At 44.5% G+C, this 18,254-nt stretch overlaps 2 protein-coding genes across 8 annotated transcripts in view; both read right to left on the bottom strand.

Annotated features, from left to right (window-relative positions):
• The window catches only part of Ubxn4 (UBX domain protein 4), a 34,680-nt gene extending 27,410 nt beyond the window's left edge, over positions 1-7,270 (bottom strand). Inside the window, exons 1-2 of the mRNA XM_042683475.1 lie at positions 6,959-7,270; positions 642-744 (exon numbers count right to left, since the gene is read on the bottom strand). Coding sequence (XP_042539409.1) covers positions 642-744; positions 6,959-7,040 — 185 coding nt within the window. The 5' untranslated portion in view covers positions 7,041-7,270. The remainder of the gene's footprint in view (positions 1-641; positions 745-6,958) is intronic.
• A 9,291-nt stretch (positions 7,271-16,561) lies between these two features.
• The window catches only part of R3hdm1 (R3H domain containing 1), a 153,612-nt gene continuing 151,919 nt past the window's right edge, over positions 16,562-18,254 (bottom strand). For all 7 annotated transcript variants that reach the window (XM_042683451.1, XM_042683449.1, XM_042683450.1 and 4 more), the window contains one exon: positions 16,562-17,886. In XM_042683451.1, the coding sequence (XP_042539385.1) occupies positions 17,525-17,886 (362 nt within the window). In that variant the 3' untranslated portion in view covers positions 16,562-17,524. The remainder of the gene's footprint in view (positions 17,887-18,254) is intronic.

Below are 18,254 nucleotides of genomic sequence, written 5' to 3'. Positions count from 1 at the left end.
GTGGTAGAGCGCTAGCCTTGAACTGAAGAGCTGAGGGACAGCGCCCAGGCCCAGAGTTCAAAAAAAAAAAAAAAAGTGTCACAGACTTTCTTGCCCAGGCTGGCTTTGAACTGCAATCTCAAATCTCAGCCTCCTGAGTAGCTAGGATTACAAGCATGGGCCACCAGTGACAGGCTCAATTATGAACATCTTAAAAAAAGATAAGGATGAAGTTCAAAATAATGATCAGAATGAAGTTCCTATTATTCTTTAGGTATCTACAAACATGACATCTACATTCTTTTGTGTGTGTGTGTTGGTCGTGGGGCTTGACCTCTGGGCCTGAGTGCTGTCCCTCAGCTCTTCAGCTCAAGGCTAGGGCTCTACCATTTGAGCTACAGTGCCACTTCTGGTTTTCTGGTGGTTTACTGGAGTTTCCTGGACTTTCCTTACCCGGGCTGGCTTTGAACCATGATCCTCAGCTCTCAGCCTCCTGAGTAGCTAGGATTATAGGCATGAACCACCGGCACCAGGCTCAACATCTACATTCTTATATTCCAAGAATATGAACATATTAATATGAGTGTAAATTTATAGCATAAATCAAAACTAAAGAACATTATTATAAAATGAGAAGCAATAAGATTAAAACATAAGCAAACCTTTTGGTATCAATTTTAATAGCAACAAAACTGTTTGAAGATGCTTCTGTCACTTTCTCATCTTCCCAACTTGCAGCCATCTGTGTAGACTGTTCATCATCACCTGAAAAACAGTTCAAGAATTCTTCAAATACAAAGACAGAATTCGCTGGTGAATTCTTTTCCCTGAACAGGAATTTCAAATAAAATACAACCCCATAAACACTATTTTCTACCAAACTTGAAAACTGGTCTTTTCCAGGAGTGCCTAGTTAATATCATAAAACTATCTAGGCTTTATAGCAGGTGAACAAACAAAAGCAAAAATGACAACAAAAAACCTTTATCATTGACTTGGTTGATGGTATCTCCAAAATACATTAAAATAAATACCTCTTTTATTTCCATGTCTACCATCCTGATTCAAGCTTTCAACCCTTACTCAAGCTATCACATCTCATCTAGATGACAACCTCCTATCTAGGTTTTCCTGGTCCCATTTTCTTGAAATTAAAAGCCAAAGTATACTCATAAGGGCCCTCAGGTACTTCACCTGAGGTCTTGAAATACATATCCAAACTAATTTCATTTTACTTTCTTGCTATTTCTTGGAAGTATAGCTCAAGTAATAGAGAACCAGGTGTGATCAAAAGAGCGGAGTAAAGGCTTGAGGCCCTGAGTTGAAGCTCCAGTATCAAAAAGTCCATGAGACACTTATCTCTAATTACCCACCAAAAATCCAGAAGTGGAACCCCAAGGCCTGACACACTAAGGGTGGGGGAGAACACAAACTGACTCAGAATTAGCTGCACTCTCACACTTCCAAGTTAAAACATGCCCTTCCAACTTAAAACAAAAAACATCAATGTTTCAATGCTCAAAACCTAAAGATTTTGTAGTCTAATGTTAACCAAAAAGACAATCAGTGGTGTCTGACATTAACAAATTTCAGTCTGTCTCATAACACAAGGGAATAGATCTTTTGCTTCAGGATCCTTGTCAGATTATTCTACTGAAACAAACGACCTTCTTTTATACTTCTTTAAATTTAAATACCTGCAACTGAAAATTCTTGTTCATTTGCTGGCTTGTGGTAGTAGTATCACTATAGTCTCCTAACATCAACTCTACATTAACTCATCCATGAATTACAGTGTCACCCAGGCAGGACTTGGTGGCACAAGCTTGTAATTCTAGCCACTCAGGATAATCTGATAATCTGATGAGCCAGCTAGGGCAAAAAGTCCGTAACATTCCTTTTTTTTTTTTGGTTGGTCATGGGGCTTGAACTCTGGGCTTGGGAGCTGTCCCTGTGCTCTTCAGCTCAAGACAAGCACTCTACCGCTTGCGCCACAGTGCTACTTCTGGTTTTCTAGTGGTTTATTGCAGGTAAGAGTCTCACAGACTTTCCTGTCCACCCTGGCTTGAATAGTGATCCTCAGATCTCAGCCTCCTTAGTTGCTAGGACTACAGGAGTGAGCCATCTGTGCCTGGCCATCACATCCTTTTTTTTTTTTTGGTCGGTCTTGGGGCCTGAACTCTGGGCCTGGGCACTGTCTCTCAGCTCTTCAGCTCAAGGCTAGTGCTCTACCACTTGAGCCACAGAGCCACTTCCAGTTTTTTTCTGCTTATGTGGTGCTCAGGAATCCAACCCAAGACCTCATTCATGTGAGGCAAGCACTCGACCACTGAGTTACCTTCCCAGCCCTGTCCATAACATTCTTAATTTCCTATTAACCAGCAAAAAAGCTGGAAGTGAAGGTGTGGCTCAAGTGGTAGAGCATGAATGGAGTGCACACAAGGCTCTGAGTTCAAGCCCCAGTTGGCACTGATATTGGAGTGTGTGCATGTGTGTGCATGCACACGCGCGCGCGCATACACACACACACACAAACACACAATTACAGTGTCAGCTACTTGGGAGGCTGAGGCAGGAAGAAGAGTTATGGCCAACCTATACAGTATTGAAGGACCCAGTCTCTGAAAGAAAATTAATAAACTCACCTAAAAGGTTTCCTCCTTAAATACTTCTGTAAATCAACATATGTGCTTATTAAGATCACTCCCTCAACTATAAAGATATCTTTTAATTTTGCTTTAAGTTAGTATATTACTGTTGATGTCTAATATATAAGAAAATTTCTGGCTGGGAAGGTGGTTCAGTGGTAGAATGCTTGCCTTGCATACATGAGGCCCTGGGTTTGATTCCTCAATACCACATAAGCAGAAAAAGCCAGAAGTGGTACTGTGGCTCAAGTGGTAGAGTGCTAGCCTTGAGCTGAAGAGCTGAGGGACAGCACCCAGGCCCAGAGTTCAGGCCCCATGACTGACAAAAAAAAAAAGAGAGAGAGAGAGAAAGGAAAACAATTTCTGAGCCTGGCACTAGTGACTTACTCCTGTAATCCTAGCTACTCAGGAGGCTGAGATTAGAGGACCAAGGTTCACACCAGCTCTAGCAGGAAAGTCTGTAAGATTTTTATCTCCAATTGACTACCAAAAAAGCCAGAAGTGGAGCTATAGCTCAAGTGGTAAAGTGTTAGCCTTAAGCAAAAGCCAATGCCCAGGCCCTCAGATAAACAAAGACCCAAGATTGGCAAACAACAATAACAAAAGCAAAACAATCAAAATTCTGGATATATTCCTCAAAGTTATGAAGAAAAAAAAACTCTAGGCAAGTTGTGTTAACAGTTTTTATCAGTCCAGTGTTTACATATATGTATAGTAAGTATACTCATAAACACGTGTATGTGTGTATATCTACAACACACAAAGCCTTTAAAGTACAAAACTGTACACTAGTGTTTCTGAGTTTCAAATATGTTCATTTAAGCCTAATAATTTAGGCTAAGTGTGAGCTCAGCAGTAGAGCTTTTTCTCAACATAAAACACTGGGGCTTGAGGGGGGTAAGGGGAGAGTCAGTACTTGTTTCAAATTTACTGATAACCTTCAAGAGTGTTTTTGAGATGAACACAGGTGACTCACACCTGTATCCTAGCTACTCAGAAAGCTGAGATCTAAGTAAGTTAGGATACTATTACATCCAATTAACAAGCAAAGAGTCAGAGTGGATCTGTGGTTCAAGTGGTAGATAGCAGAGCCTTGGACAAAAAAGTTCTGGGATAGTGCCCAGGCCCTGAGTTCCATCCCCCAGATGGATGGGGACACATTCATTACCCCTACCGCCTCCCACCCCTCCCCCCACATAAAAAAAAGTACCTCTTCGAATGGTTATAACTATGAATTGTGGGAGTTTTTTTTGTTCAAAAACATGACTACCTTAGTCCTAGATTTCCTTATTTCCTCATCATTAATTTAAATGACTACATAAACAGTAGTTTAATTTTTTCCCAACAAAAAAGCAAGGCTTTAAAATTTTTGACTGTTAAGATGTAAATTATTTGGGCTGGGAAGGTGGCTCAGTGGTAGAGCGCTTGCCTTGCATGCCTGAGGCCCTGGGTTCGATTCCTCAGAACCACATAAGCAAAAAGAAAAAAAGCCGGAAGTGGCGCTGTGGCTCAAGTGGTAGAGTGCTAGCCTTGAGCTGAAGAGCTGGGGGACAGCACCCAGGCCCAGAGTTCAGGCCCCACGACCGGACCCCCCCCCCCAAAAAAAAGATGTAAATTATTTTTGTGACCCTGGTGGAAGTTTCTTTATGACTTTGTGCATAAGTTCATCATCTACAAACCTACTAACCATAAGGATCAATTAAAATTTTACATGAAGAACTCAATTTAAGCCGGGCACCGGTGGCTCACACCTGTAATCCTAGCTACTCAGGAGTCTGAGATCTGAGGATCACAGTTCAAAGTCAGCCCAGGCAGAAAAGTCTGTGAGACTCTTATCTCCAATAAAAACCACTAGAAAACCAGAAGTGGCTTTGTAGCTCAAGTGGTAGAGCGTTCGCCTTGAGCTGAAGAGCTGACGGACAGCGCCCAGGCCCAGAGTTCAAGCCCCATGACCGACAAAAAAAAAGAAAAAAAGAACTCAATTTAAGTACCATAAACCTATCGTAGAGCTCACAATGAGCACCATGTCACAGATCTCCTTTCATTTTAACCCACTTTTATCTTTACTGGATTATAGCAACAGTTTGTTAGTGTAAAGTATAATATAGCTCCAGAACAGACAGCATATCAGAATCTAAACTACTCAAGCACAAAAATAAAATTTTAAAAGTAGCATACAGGGGCTGGGAAGATGGCTCAGTGGTAGAGCGCTTGCCTTGCATGCCTGAGGCCCTGGGTTCTATTCCTCAGCACCACATAAGCAAAAAGAAAAAAGCCGGAAGTGGCACTGTGGCTCAAGTGGTAGAGCGCGAGCCTTGAGCTGAAGAGCTGAAGGGCCAGCCCAGGCCCAGAGTTCAGGCCCCACAATCGGACCCCAAAAATAAATAAATAATAAAAGTAGCATACAAACAATTACAAATTTCAAATAGAAAGCTAAATTAAATTATATTTCAGGAATCTGTTCCTCTCAGCAGTGCATAGTAATGGAACTACTAAAAGATGTGTGTGAGGCCGGGCGCTGGTGGCTCAAAAGATGTGTGTGAGGCCGGGCGCTGGTGGCTCACGCCTGTAATCCTAGCTACTCAGGAGGCTGAGATTTGAGGATCGCGGTTCAAAGCCAGCCCAGGCAGGAAAGTCCATGAGACTCCTATCTCCAATAAACCACCAGAAAACCAGAAGTGGAGCTGTAGCTCAAGTGGTAGAGCGCTCGCCTTGAGCTGAAGAGCTGAGGGGCAGCGCCCAGGCCCAGAGTTCAAGCCCCACGACCGACAAAAAATAAAAATAAAAAAAAAAAAAGATGTGTGTGATTGGTGGGAATATGGCTAAGTGGTAGAGTGCTTGCCTAGCATGCACAAAGCCCTAGATCTGATTTCTTAGTACTATATAAACGGAAAAATGGCGGAAGTGGAGCTCTAGCCTTGAGCAAAAGATCAGGGACAGTGCCCAAGCCCTGAGTTCAAGGCCCAGGACTGGCAAAAAAAAAAAAAAAAGTGTCAATTATGAGTAAAACACTGAAAATAACAAGCAATCCCACAAGAGGAGATGGTTTACTGTAAACCCACAAAACTTCAGTCCTACCACAGAACACGAGACAAAATAACCCAGAGTAAGCTGGACACCTCTAATTCTAGCTACTCAGGAGGCTGAGATCAGAGGATCATGGTTCCAAGCCGGGAGGGGGGTGGGGGGCAGGAAAGTCTGTGAGACTCATCTATGATCAACTATTAAAAGCCGAAAGTTACTCATTACCTGACTTGTAAAATAAATGGTAGCGCCTCTGTACAACACCTTAATAACAAAAAGTAAATGCGTGTGTGTCACACATATATACATGTACACATATATACATATTCACATATGTGTATATATACATACATACATGCCCAAAGTGGAGATGTGGCTCAAGTGGTAGGGCCTTGCTCAGGAACAGGGCCCAAGGCCTGAGTTCAAGCCCCAGAACCCGCACCGAAAAACACAGAGCAACATAGGATAACTGTAGTACACATTCTGGAGAACTGTAGACTTTAGGCTAGAAAGACAGCAAAATGAAGAACCACAGATCCAATGTGTACTTCTCTAAAACTAATGGTTAAAAAAAAAAAGAAAAAAAGAGATTCAAACAGTCTGGAACGAAGCAGTTACTGCAACTTTAGACACCCTCTTTCCTTAGCACGAACACAAAAAAGAAGGTAACCTATTTAGAACTGGAAAGTTTACATCCCAGAAACACACTGCCACCCCCCGCAACCGTGACCATCAGGTGGTTTCTCTTTGTTGCGAACCGATGACACAGCTTTCTGACAGTCCACTACCACTTGGTGGAAGAAGCCTAACGCTCGGTTTCCACCCCGCCAGCACAGGGCGAGCTAAACCAGCGCCAAGACACCCCAACCGGGGCAGGACAGACAGAAAACCCAGGGCTGAGGAAAGGGACTGGGGGAGACGCGCCGGGTCCGCCCGCGACCACTCCTCGGGCGGCCTGGCTGGGAAGCGGCTGGGACGCTCGGGGCCAGGCTCCCGGGGAGGGCCTGCCGGCAGCTGCTCCCCGCGTCGGGCTCCGCGCGCCGCGGGGCCCAGGCCGCACGGTGCGGCCCGCCCGGGCTCAGGCCTGCAGGACCCCAGACCCGCCAGGGAGGCCCCGTACGGGCCCTCAAGGAGCTGGGGCTCGGGGCTGAGCCGGCCCCGGAGGGGAGCGGGCGGCGGGTTCTGGCTGGCTGTGCCGCGAGGGCCGCCTGGCGTCTGGGGTAAGACGCGAGACAGGCCGGATTGGGGAGGGGGTGGGGGTGGGGGTGTCCGACCGCAGCCGCAGCTCCAGCCCCCGCCCCCTTCACCTGCCACAAACACCACGAAGACCGAGCCGCTCCTCTTAGCCGACGCGATGGCGGCCGGAATGGCGCCCTGGAACCACAGCATCTTCTCCACTCGGCCTCAAGGGCTAGCTCGGAATGTCGTTGTCGCGGTCTCGGAGCTGGCCTCACCCTCCCACTCCGTCGGGCCCAGCGACTCCCGCAGCCCTCGGCTGGTCCGGCCCCCGCCTCCGCCTCCGCCTCTTGGAAGCGCGCACTCCCGTCAGCGGTTCCCCGGGACACGCGCAAGCGCGCGCATATCAAGGTACGCCGCGCGTCACGTGATGCGGCCTGTCGCGGGCGTCTTTGCGCCTCAGCGCCTTGCCTCGGTGGCTAGAGAGGGTGCGCGCCCACGAAGCCCCATCCTCTAAGGCCAGGAACCGGAAGCAGCCCGGGACAGCTAACCGCTACGACACGTCGGCGTCCCCTGCAATGAGGCCTGACGGGAATTGTAGTTTTCTGAGGCTTGTTTGTTTCCGTGTAACCGTGGTTTCCGAGGCTGGAGCAAAGAGAGCGGTCTTGAGCGATTACGGGCCACAGAGGGAAGCGGAGAAGTGTCACCAGGACCCAGATGTGCCATTCTTGCTCTCACTGAGACGTTAAAGAATGGAACCAGTCGTCCCCACGTCGGACAAAAGGAGCCTTGTGGGGATTTATGCAAGAGTGGTTTCTATTAAATTTTGGCCAATCTTGTTTAAAAAAAAAAAAAGCGGGACAAAAGCCACAATGGTCGGGCTGGGAAGGTGGCTTAGTGGTAGAGCGCTAGCCTTGAGCTGAAGAGCTGAGGGACAGTGCCCAGGCCCAGAGTTCAGGCCCCATGACTGACAAAAAAAAAAAAAAAAAAGGATGGACTTAATTCTACTCCAAGGTGGGTCAACAAATTGTTCTGAAACAATAGATATTTAATGTATCCACTCAGGACAGTGATCCATGTCCTAGAGGTCAAATATAATTCAGTAAACATCAACCAACCTTGGAAATAGTGACTCTGCCAGGTCCTGGGAAGAAATTTAATGCTCTAAGTCCCTTGCACTTAAAAATAGGCTGGGAAGGTGGCTCAGTGGTAGAGTGCTTGCCTTGCATGCATGAGGCCCTGGGTTCAATTCCTCAGCACCACATAAGCAGAAAAAGCCAGAAGTGCTGCTGTGGCTCATGTGGTAGGGCACTTGCCTTGAGTGAAGATCTGAGGGACAGCGCCCAGGTCGAGTTCAGGCCCTACGACTGACAAAGAAAAACACAAAACTTGTGCCAGAAGAAAATGATTCATTCTCCCTCCTAGAGATGACTCCAGTCATTTGAAAGTGTATTCATTTCTTAATATACTTTCTAATCTCTCACACAAACACTTAAAAAAAAAAAACCCCACTACTATGCTTGCTATTGCCACAGCTGCTTTGTTTGATCTATTTGTTTAATTAACCTCAGAGCCTTGGAACTGTCCCTGAACTACTTTTTTTTGGGGGGGGGGGCCTGGTTGTAGGCCTGAACTCTGGGCCTGGGCGCTGTCCCTTAGCTCTTCACCTCAAGGCTAGCACTCTACCACTTGAGCCACAGTGCCACTTTCAGCTTTTTCTGTTTATGTGGTATTGAGGAATCAAACCCAGGGCTTCATGCATTCCTAGCTCCTATCCCTGAGCTTTTTTGCTCAGAGTTAGCACTCTACCACTTGAGCCTCAGCTTCAGTTCTGGCTTTTTGCTGGTTTATTTAGTTAGTTTTGTCAGTCAGGGGTGCTGAACTCTGGGCCAGGGCACTGTCCCTCAGCTCTTTAGCTCAAGGCTAGCACCCTACCACTTGAGCCACAGTGCCACTTCCAGCTTTTTTCTGTTTATGTAGTGCTGGGGAATCGAACCCAGGGCCTTATGCATGCGAGGCAAGCACTCTACCACTGAGCCAACTTCCTAGCCCTTTGCTGGTTTATTGGAAATAAAAGTCTCTTGGACTTTTTTTTACCTGGCCATGGGGCCTGAACTCATGATCTGAGCACTGTTCTTAATTTTTTTCTCCTCAAGGCTAGTGCTCTGCCACCTTAGCTCCACTTCTGATTTTCAAGTGGTTAATTAGAGATGAGAGCCTCAAGGACTTTTGTCAGGGCTGACTTTGAACCATGGTCAGATCTTAGTCTCCTGAGTAGCTAGGATTACAGGCATGAGCCACCAGGGCCTGGCTCTCCTGCACTTTCTCGCCCAGGCTAGCTTTGAATCTTGATCCTTAGACCTCAGCCTTCTGTGTAGCTAGGATTATAGGTGTCAGCCATGAGCACCAGCATTGGTTTATTTTTTATTTCTTTATTTTTTGCCAGTCCTGGGGCTTGAACTCAGTCTTGGGCACTGTCCCTGAGCTTCTTTTGCTCAAGCCTACCACCATATCACTTGAGCCTTTTCTGTATATGTGGTACTGAGGAATGGCACCCAGGGCTTCACACATTCTAGGCAAGTAAGCACTCTACCACTAAGCCACATTCCCAGTATTTTTATTTTTTAATTTTTTTGGTCGATCGTGAGGCTTGAACTCTGCCTGGGTGATGTCCTTGACCTCTTCATCTTAAGGTGAATGCTCTACCACTTGAGCCACAGTGCCACTTCTGGTTTTCTAGTGGCTAACTGGAGATACGAGTCTCATGGACTGTCTTGCCTAGGTTGGTTTGAACTGAGATCTCCAGATCTCAGCCTCCTGAGTAGCTAGGATTACAGGCATGAGCCATGGGTACCTGGCTCCCTGTGTGTTTGTTTGTTTGTGGGGCTTGAACTCTGGGCTTGGGTGCTGTCCCTGCGCTCTTCAGCTTAAGGCAACGCTCTACCGCTTGAGCCACAGGACCACTTCCAGTTTTCTGATAAGAGTTTCACAGACTTTCCTGCCTGGACTGGCTTTGAACCGTGATCCTCAGATCTCAGCCTCCTGAGTAGCTAGGATTACAGGTGTGAGCCACTGTCGCCCGGCTCCTGTTTATTTTTTTAAACAAGTTCTCTTCATGTAGTCCAGGCTGGTCTTGCCTTAACTCCCAAATGCCGTGATTATAGACATACATTACTAGACCATGCTTATATCACTACTTTCTAAGGTTACAATGAACAGAGTAATGATTTTGTTTCCATTTTTATGGAGAAGTCCTATGATCAGCCAATTTGTGGTTGGTTGGTTGCCCTAAAAGTGAAAATTGATCCATATTTAATACCTGCATGAAATTACATGGTCTCTAATAACGTAAAGGTTTGTATGGTTTATTTCATATTTTTCAATGAGTTTATGAACTGAATCATAACACTGATTGCTTACATAAAGTACCATTCCTCATACACAAGAGCCAGAGGGGCTGGGAAGATAGCTCAGTGGTAGAATGCTTGCCTTGCATGCATGAAACCCTGAGTTCGATTCCTTAGCACCACATAAGCAAAAAAAGCCAGAAGTGGCGCTGTGGCTCAAGTAGTAGAGTGCTAGCCTTGAGCTGAAGAGCTGAGGGATAGTGCCCAGAGTTCAGGCCCAAGGACTGGCCAAAAAAAAAAAAAAAAAAAAAGCCAGGAGCTGGTGGTTTACACCTGTAATTCTAGCTCTCAGGAGGCTGAAATCTGAAGACTAGATTTGAAGCCAGCCTGGGAAGGAAAGCTCATGAGACTGAAATTAACTACCCTTTCCCCACTACCAAAAAAAAAAAAAAAAAAAAAAAGCCAGAAGTAGAGATATTGCTCAAGTGGTAGAGTGCTTACCTTGAACAAAGAAAATCAGAGATAATGCCCAGACCTTGACTTCAAGCCCCAGGATCGGTACCAAAATACAAAAATCCTTTGGGTTTTTTTCCTAAGATCAAGAGTGAAGTGCCAGTGGCCAATGGGTCCAGTCTCCACCAACTGCTTTGACCATGTGAAGATAGGCTGTCATAGGTTGTGATATGGATATGGTGTGGGGTAGTTCTTTGGCATCTTTTCCTATCTCAGGTTTACAATGTGGAGTTGGAAGCTGATGGGTGACATTTGGGAAAAGTGTAGTGCCATGTGGCAGCATCTTTGCGACCTTCCTGGACATGGGTATGGACATACAAGGTTAACTAGGGCAATAGTTGTCTGCCTGCTGCATCTACACCATCCCAAACCTCAGCCCTTTTACTATAATAAAATGAAGTTTTTGCGTTAAAAAAAAATAATAAAATGGATAAAAGTTTTTTTATAGTAGTGGTAATAGGGCTTAAAATCAGGATTAAGCCTTTCTAAATTGTGCTATACACATTGTTACAAAAGGCATTAAAACAAGTACTGTAGGCCTTTAAGTATGTCATATATGCTAAAAAAACATGCGTGTAACAGGGTGCTGGTGGCTCACATCTGTAATTCTAGCTAAGGAGGCTGAGATCTGAGGATCGAGGTTTGAAATCAGCCTGGGCAGGAAACTGTGAGACTCTTATCTCCAATAAACTACTCAAAAAAGCCAGAAGTGGGAGCTGGGAAGGTGGCTAACTGGTAGAGTGCTTGCCTTGCATACATGAGGCCCTGGGTTCGATTCCTCAGCACCACATAAGCTGAAAAAGCTGGAAGTGGCACTGTGACTCAAATGGTAGAGTGCTAGCCTTGAGCTGAAGAGCTGAGGGACAGCACCCAGGCCCAGAGTTCAAGCCCCACAACCGACAAAAAAAGCCAGAAATGGTGCTGTGGTTCAAGTGGTAGAGTGCTTACCTTAAACAAAAAGAAGCTCAGGAACTGTGCCCAGGTCCAGAGTTCAAGCCCCAGGACTACTAGCAGGAAAATAAAATAACAACAGAGGGCTGGGAAGGTGGCTCAGTGGTAGAGCGCTTGCCTTGCATGCATGAGGCCCTGGGTTCGATTCCTCAGCACCATGTAAGCAGAAAAAAAAAAGCCGGAAGTGGTACTGTGGCTCAAGTGGTAGAGTGCTAGCCTTGAGCTGAAGGGCTGAGGGACAGCGCCCAGGCCTAGAGTTCAGGCCCCACGATCGGACCAAAAAAAAGAAAAAAAATAACAGAAAAACATGCCTGGCTGGGAATATGGCTTAGTGGTAGACTGCTTGCCCTGCAGGCATGAAGCCCTGGGTTCAATTCCTCAGTACCACATAAACAGAAAATGCCAGAAGTAGCGCTGTGGCTCAAGTGGTAGCGTGCTGCAAGCCTTGAGCAAAAGAAACTCCTGGACAGAGCCCATGCCCTGACTGGCAACAAATCAAAAAAACAAAACAAAACAAAGAAACAAAAACAATAGGCCTGTCGTCACTCAGGAGAGTCCAATTACTTCTGACAGGACCTGTTGATGTTAGCATACATCAATCATCTACAAAGGACCTTAATTTTCCTTCCTTCCTGCCTGCCTGCCTGCCTGCCTTTCTTTTCCTTATAGAATTTCTGTGTGTGTGCTGGTCCTGGGGCTTGAACTCAGGGCCTGGGCACCGTCTCTGAGATTTTTTTTTGGCTCAAGAGTAGCACTCTACCACTTGAGCCATAACTCCACTTCAGATTGTTATTAAGTTTGTTACTAGTCTTACTAATTTTCCTGCCTGCCTGTCTTTGAACTGTGATCTTCAGATTAGACCTATCAGCCTCAAGGGTAGCTAGGAGTGCTACCAGTGCTCAACTTTATAAAATTGAGGTAGGATCCCATGGTTTTACATCGGGTGGCCTCAGTGGTGATTCTCTGACATATGACCCTCCTACACTCTGCTTCCTCATCTCTGGGACCACAGGCATGTGCCACCACTCCAGGCGTTGATCTTTCATATCAATTTTAAGTGGACTTTTAAAGTTTTTGTATGCAGGTGAGAGAAATCAAACCTAAGCCCTTGAACATTTCAGCAAAATACTTTGCCATTAAACTACATCCTAGTATTAAAGTTTAGGGAACCTGTGTAACTGTAACCCTTTTGTACATCACCTATATAACAAAATTTAAAAAAAAGTTTAGTCAACCTACAAAAAGTAGATGGGCCCAGGTGCTGGTGGCTCAGACCTGTAATCCTAGCTACTCAGGAGGCTGAAATCTGAGGATCGTGGTTCAAAGCCAGCCAGGGTGGCAAAGTCCCTGAGACTTTTATTTCCAAGTAACCAACAGAAAACCAGAAGTGGTGCTGTGGTTCTAAGTGGTACAGTGCTAGACTTGAGCTGAAAAGCTTAGGGATGGTCCCTAGGCCCTGAGTTCAAGCTCCACAACTGACAAGAAGCAAAAAACAAGAATTTTGAGTATTTTATCATAAGGAAATGATAAGCTGGACACTGATGGCTCACACCTGTAATCTTAGCTACTCATGAAGCTGAAATCTGAGGATCACAGTTCACAGCTAGTTCAGGTAGGAAAGTCCATGATTTCTTTGCTTCTTTGTGAGTCTTGAACTCTGGGCCTGGGCGCTGTTCCTGAGCTCTTCAGTTTAGGACTAGCGTTCCACCTCTTGAGCCACAGTGCCACTTCCGGTTTTCTGGTGGTTAACTGAAGATAACAGTCTCATGGACTTTCTTGCCTGGGGTTGGCTTTGAACTGCGATCCCCAGATCTTAGCCTCCTGAATAGCTAGGAATACAGGTGTGAGCCACCAGGGCCTGGTAATCCTAGACTTTATCATCTCCAAGTAACCATCAAAAAGCTGGAAATGGGTCTGTGGCTTAAGTGGTAGAGCACAGACTTGAGCAAAACCCCCCCAAAAACTATAGGACAGGGCTGAGGCCCTGGGTTTAAGTTCCAACACTGGTGCATTTGCATGCATATACACACGCACGTGCACACACACACACACACACACACACACTTATGGATGCATATATTCTGAATGTCACTCAGAAGAACTAAATTTCTTTTTTATTTGTTGTGGGGCCTGAACTCTGGGACTAGATGCTGTCCCTCAGCTCTTCAGCTCAAGGCTAGTGCTCTACCACTAGAGCCAAAGTGCCACTTCTGGCTTTTTCTACTTATGTGGTGCTGAGGAATCGAAACCAGGGCCTCATGCATGCAAGGCAAACACTCTACCACTTACTCACCTTCCCAGCCCCAGAACTAAATTTCTTGTGTAAACTAGAATCAAACTAATTTCCCAGTTAGATCTAGGTGAATAGATAAACATAGCAAAGCCTGAGGCAATAATGTATGTAATTAAGCCCATAAAATCCAGAAACAACCAGCCCAGGACATGAATATAAGATCATAAATGAATGACCTTAAGCAAATTTCCTCACCTCTCTGACATTTCAGGTGACTCATCAGCCAGTTGGGGTAACAATTCCATAAAGATATGGTCACAATCACACAGAGATCCTCACAGGAACTTAACAAGTGCTTTGCACGTGATAATTACCAGTTAATTAACTGCTTTACAGGGCTAGGGTGTGGCTTTATTGGTAGTGCCTGCCTAAAGCTGAGTTCAAACCCCAGTACTGCTCCCCACAAAAAAACCCGAAACTCAATTTAACTGTTACAAATGACACCAATTAATTCTAACTGCCTGCCCAAATCATGCTTAAGAAAATCACATTTGTTTTTCATGATTCAAAGTATTTATTGCAGCCAGATCATTTCTTCAATCACTGAACATTTACTGAGAAATGTCCTATTAGTGGAAGGAATGTATCAGTAAGAAAATGCAATAGTCTCTCCAAGTTCCTAATTGTATTCCAGTGGGCAAAATACATTGAGCAACAAATTGGTCAATTACTTTTTTTTTGTCGGTTGTGGGGTCTGAACTCTGGGCCCGGGCACTATCCCTCAATTCTTCAGCTCAAGGCTAATACTCTACCACTTGAGCCACAGTGCCACTTCCGGCTTCTTCTGCTTATGTGGTGCTGAGAAATTGAACCCAGGGCCTCATGCATGCAAAGCAAGCACTCTACCACTGAGCACCTCCCCAGCCCGATCAAATACTTTTGTAATTATCATTATGATAAATGATTTGAAGAGGAAGTAGAGTACAGGATGTTATTAGTTTATTACCCGCAGAAATTATTATTGTGCACAGTAACAGGGAGCTCTGGAATAAGAGCAGGCCATCTAAAAGAAATACCACTTGAGAGGTGGGAATGTGGCTTAGAGGTAGAGTGCTTGCTTAGCATTCATGAAGTCCTGGGTTCAATTCCTCAGTACCACATGAACAGAAAAAGCTGGAAGTGGCCATATGGCTCAAATGGTATAGTGCCTTGAGCAGAGAGAGGCTCAGGGCAGTGCCCAGGCCCTGAGTTTAACCCCTAGGACTGGCAAACAAACAAACAAAAAATCATTTGAGCTGAAGTTAAAAAATGAAGTCATGGGCTGGGAAGGTGGCTCAATGGTTAGAGTACTTGCCTTGCATGCATGAGACCCTGGGTTTGATTTCTCAGTACCACAGAAGCAGAAAAAGCTGGAAGTGGTGCTGTGGCTTAAGTGGTAGAACGCAAGCCTTGAGCTGAAGAACTGAGGGACAGCACCCAGGCTCAGAGTTCAGGGCTCACAACCGGCAAAAAACAAAAAAAACTAGAAGTCACCAGGGCAGGAAAAACAAATGTCCCAGTCAAATTATAGTGGCTTAATACAACAAAAACTTATTCACTTTGCAGATTGTCATCCAAAGATAAAAGGAAGTTAGTACAAGGGACTCTTCTCCTATCATTCAAGAACTCAGCACCTTAGTTTTCCTTGACATTTTAGAAATCTCTATTAAATCTTCTATCACCAGGAAGTAAATTTCAGTGTTCAGAAGTTCTTTTTTTTTTTTTTTTTGTCGGTCATGGGGTTTGAACTCTGGGCCTGGGCGCTGTCCCTCAGCTCTTCAGCTCAAGGCAAGCGCTCTACCACTTGAGCTACAGTGCCATTTCCGTTCTTTTTGGCTAAAATTCAGGGCCTCACATTCTTTAGCTTTGTCACTCAAGGCTGTGCTACACCACTTGAGACACACCTCTACTTGTAGCTTTTTGCTTGTTAACTGGAAGTAACAGTTTCATGGACTTTCCTGCCTGGGCTAGCTACGGAGACCGTCAGAATAACTACCAGCCCCCAGCCATGGACCTATTAACTAACAGTATCATAGCTACATATGATGGTTACTGATGAATTTAATTTCTATTTTATATTACTTATTTAACTTGAACTCAGAGCGCTGTTCCTTAACTTTTCTGTTCAAGGCTGGCATTCTTCTACTTTTAGTCTCAGCTCCATTTCTGGCATTTTGGTGGTTAATAAGAGAGTCAGAATCTCATGGGCTTTCCTGCCTGGGCTGGCTTCCAACCCTGACTTTCAGATCTTAGCCCTCAGAGTAACTAGGATTATAGGAGTTAGGCACCAGTACCTGGCTCTTTTCTGATTTTTGATGACAGCCTGAAGGAAACCTTGGCACCACTGGGTCCAAGGAGAACTTTGCAAATGCTTTACATTGAGTGCATTAGAGTCTGGTGCTCTTCAGTCTCATATAAACAGTGTAGAATGGATGAAAGCCAGATCAACAGGCACATAACAGCTGCCCAACTTCAGTTGTAGAGTCCCAGCAGCATGACTCTTCTTGGCTAAACAATGGAGAAAGATGTCTGTTAAAGTAATTATGCCCAACTGGATAGTTGTGTGCAAAATATATAAGCTAAAACCAACTACACACTATTTTTAATTGTTTAATCATAAAGGTGTTTATAATTAAAAAGACAAAGTAATCTGTATTTGTAAACATTTATTCTCTTGAACTGAAAAAGGCTTGCATCAGCACACATTGTACAGCCTTGCAAATTACACAGAAATTGAAAAGAAGGTTCCTAAGTGCAATGAATCTTTGATGTCCAGTAATCCGCTGCAAACAATGGAAACAAAATTTAAACCACTTAAGAAGTTTCCAGCACTCATCAAAGGAATTTCCATAGGTGACCAAAAAACCCAAAGGAGGGGAATGCAGGTTAAGTGGCATTTAGTTATTGGAGGGACACTTTAAAAAAATGGAAGTATTTTCCTGCCTAGGATGATTCCTATTCCCCTTTGAATATAAGTGGTTTGATTAAGAGGCATTAAGAACATAATTTACTTTACACTTAACATTCATACTACCTAAATGAATAAGGACCCTACAGGGAAGTTTTGTATTTTCTGGAAAATGTTTCTGTGTTTATAGATATACAGGGGAAGAGTAATCTTCTATTTGTGGGCTCTCCTTAGCACCCTCAGCCCCCCAAAAAGATGTACATGGTTTTGACTTGGTTATTCCACTCCTGCATTCTTTTTCCCCCAAATTCTCAGTTGGGTCATAGTGTGCTGGCTGCAAAAGAAATACAGGTTGCAACTGGTTATAATCACTTTGAAGAATAATTTGCTGTACAATAGAGCTTTGGATCTGATACAAGAATTCAGAAATATAAAACAAAATAACTATAAAAGTTAGGAGGCATCTGAACAGCATTTCCTTGGAAAAAGCTGCTAATTGTATCATTCCTGTGTGGATTCTTCTAGTCAGTGGGGTAAAATGTGTAATTTTTCTTCCTTTTGCTGGATCACTGGCCTTCAACAGCTATACCACAATGACCATATATTCTAGGAGTCTCTATAATGTTAAGAGAAGCTCCAAATACCAAGCCAATCAGAGATGAAAGAGGGCAGGGGAACCATAGACTGAAGGGTCCAAAGGGGGCTGTTACTGAGAACTTGCCCTTTCCAAAATGTGAAAGTCATAGTGCTTCTTGCTTGTTCTCAGCTTAAACTTGTTAACCGAGTTAATTTGTTTCTTCAGGGCACTCTGTGCAGCCGAAATGGAGGGGAATGTGGCTAAGACCGTGTATGTAGAGGCCAAGTCACTGGGTTTAGAGCGTTCAGAGTTGACAGTGCTGTCTCCACTGCCACAGCAGAGAGGGTGACGATGTAGCTGGGGCTGGGACTGGGGGTCCCGAAGCCACCGGATCTTGGCTCCAATTTTAAAGAGTTCCCCAAACAGTTTCTCAGCTTCCATGCGAGTTATTCCATCAGGTAGTTCAGTAATTTCCAAGACCTTGCCAACAACTAGAATGGAAAAAAGTTTAAGATGAATACCCCCCTGTTACCAAATACAATATAGGAAATGAACAGAATTTTTTGACATTATTTACAAACCACAAATTGTTATCATTATGGCTACCTTTTTAATAATTCCTACTTATTGTTAGTCAGGGGGTAACAATGTTACCCCTGGTATCAGTAAGCTAACAACGTTAGCTTAGCTAACGTTGCTAAGCTACTGATACCAGTCTTCACCGGTAATTGCATACATAAAATATAGTACTCAATAATGGTTTCCCTAAATCAACTTTCTGAACTTTCTGTTCCTAATGTAAAATAAGTATAACAACACTTAGCCTAACCGCCAAACCGCCAAGATTCTTTTTTTTTTT

Source organism: Dipodomys spectabilis, unplaced genomic scaffold (genome assembly GCF_019054845.1).
Source record: "Dipodomys spectabilis isolate Male_0828 unplaced genomic scaffold, ASM1905484v1 ptg000081l, whole genome shotgun sequence".
NCBI classification, from domain to species: Eukaryota; Metazoa; Chordata; class Mammalia; order Rodentia; family Heteromyidae; genus Dipodomys; species Dipodomys spectabilis.
Note: the sequence above shows the minus strand (reverse complement) of the source record. Positions and strands in the feature narration are given on the sequence as shown.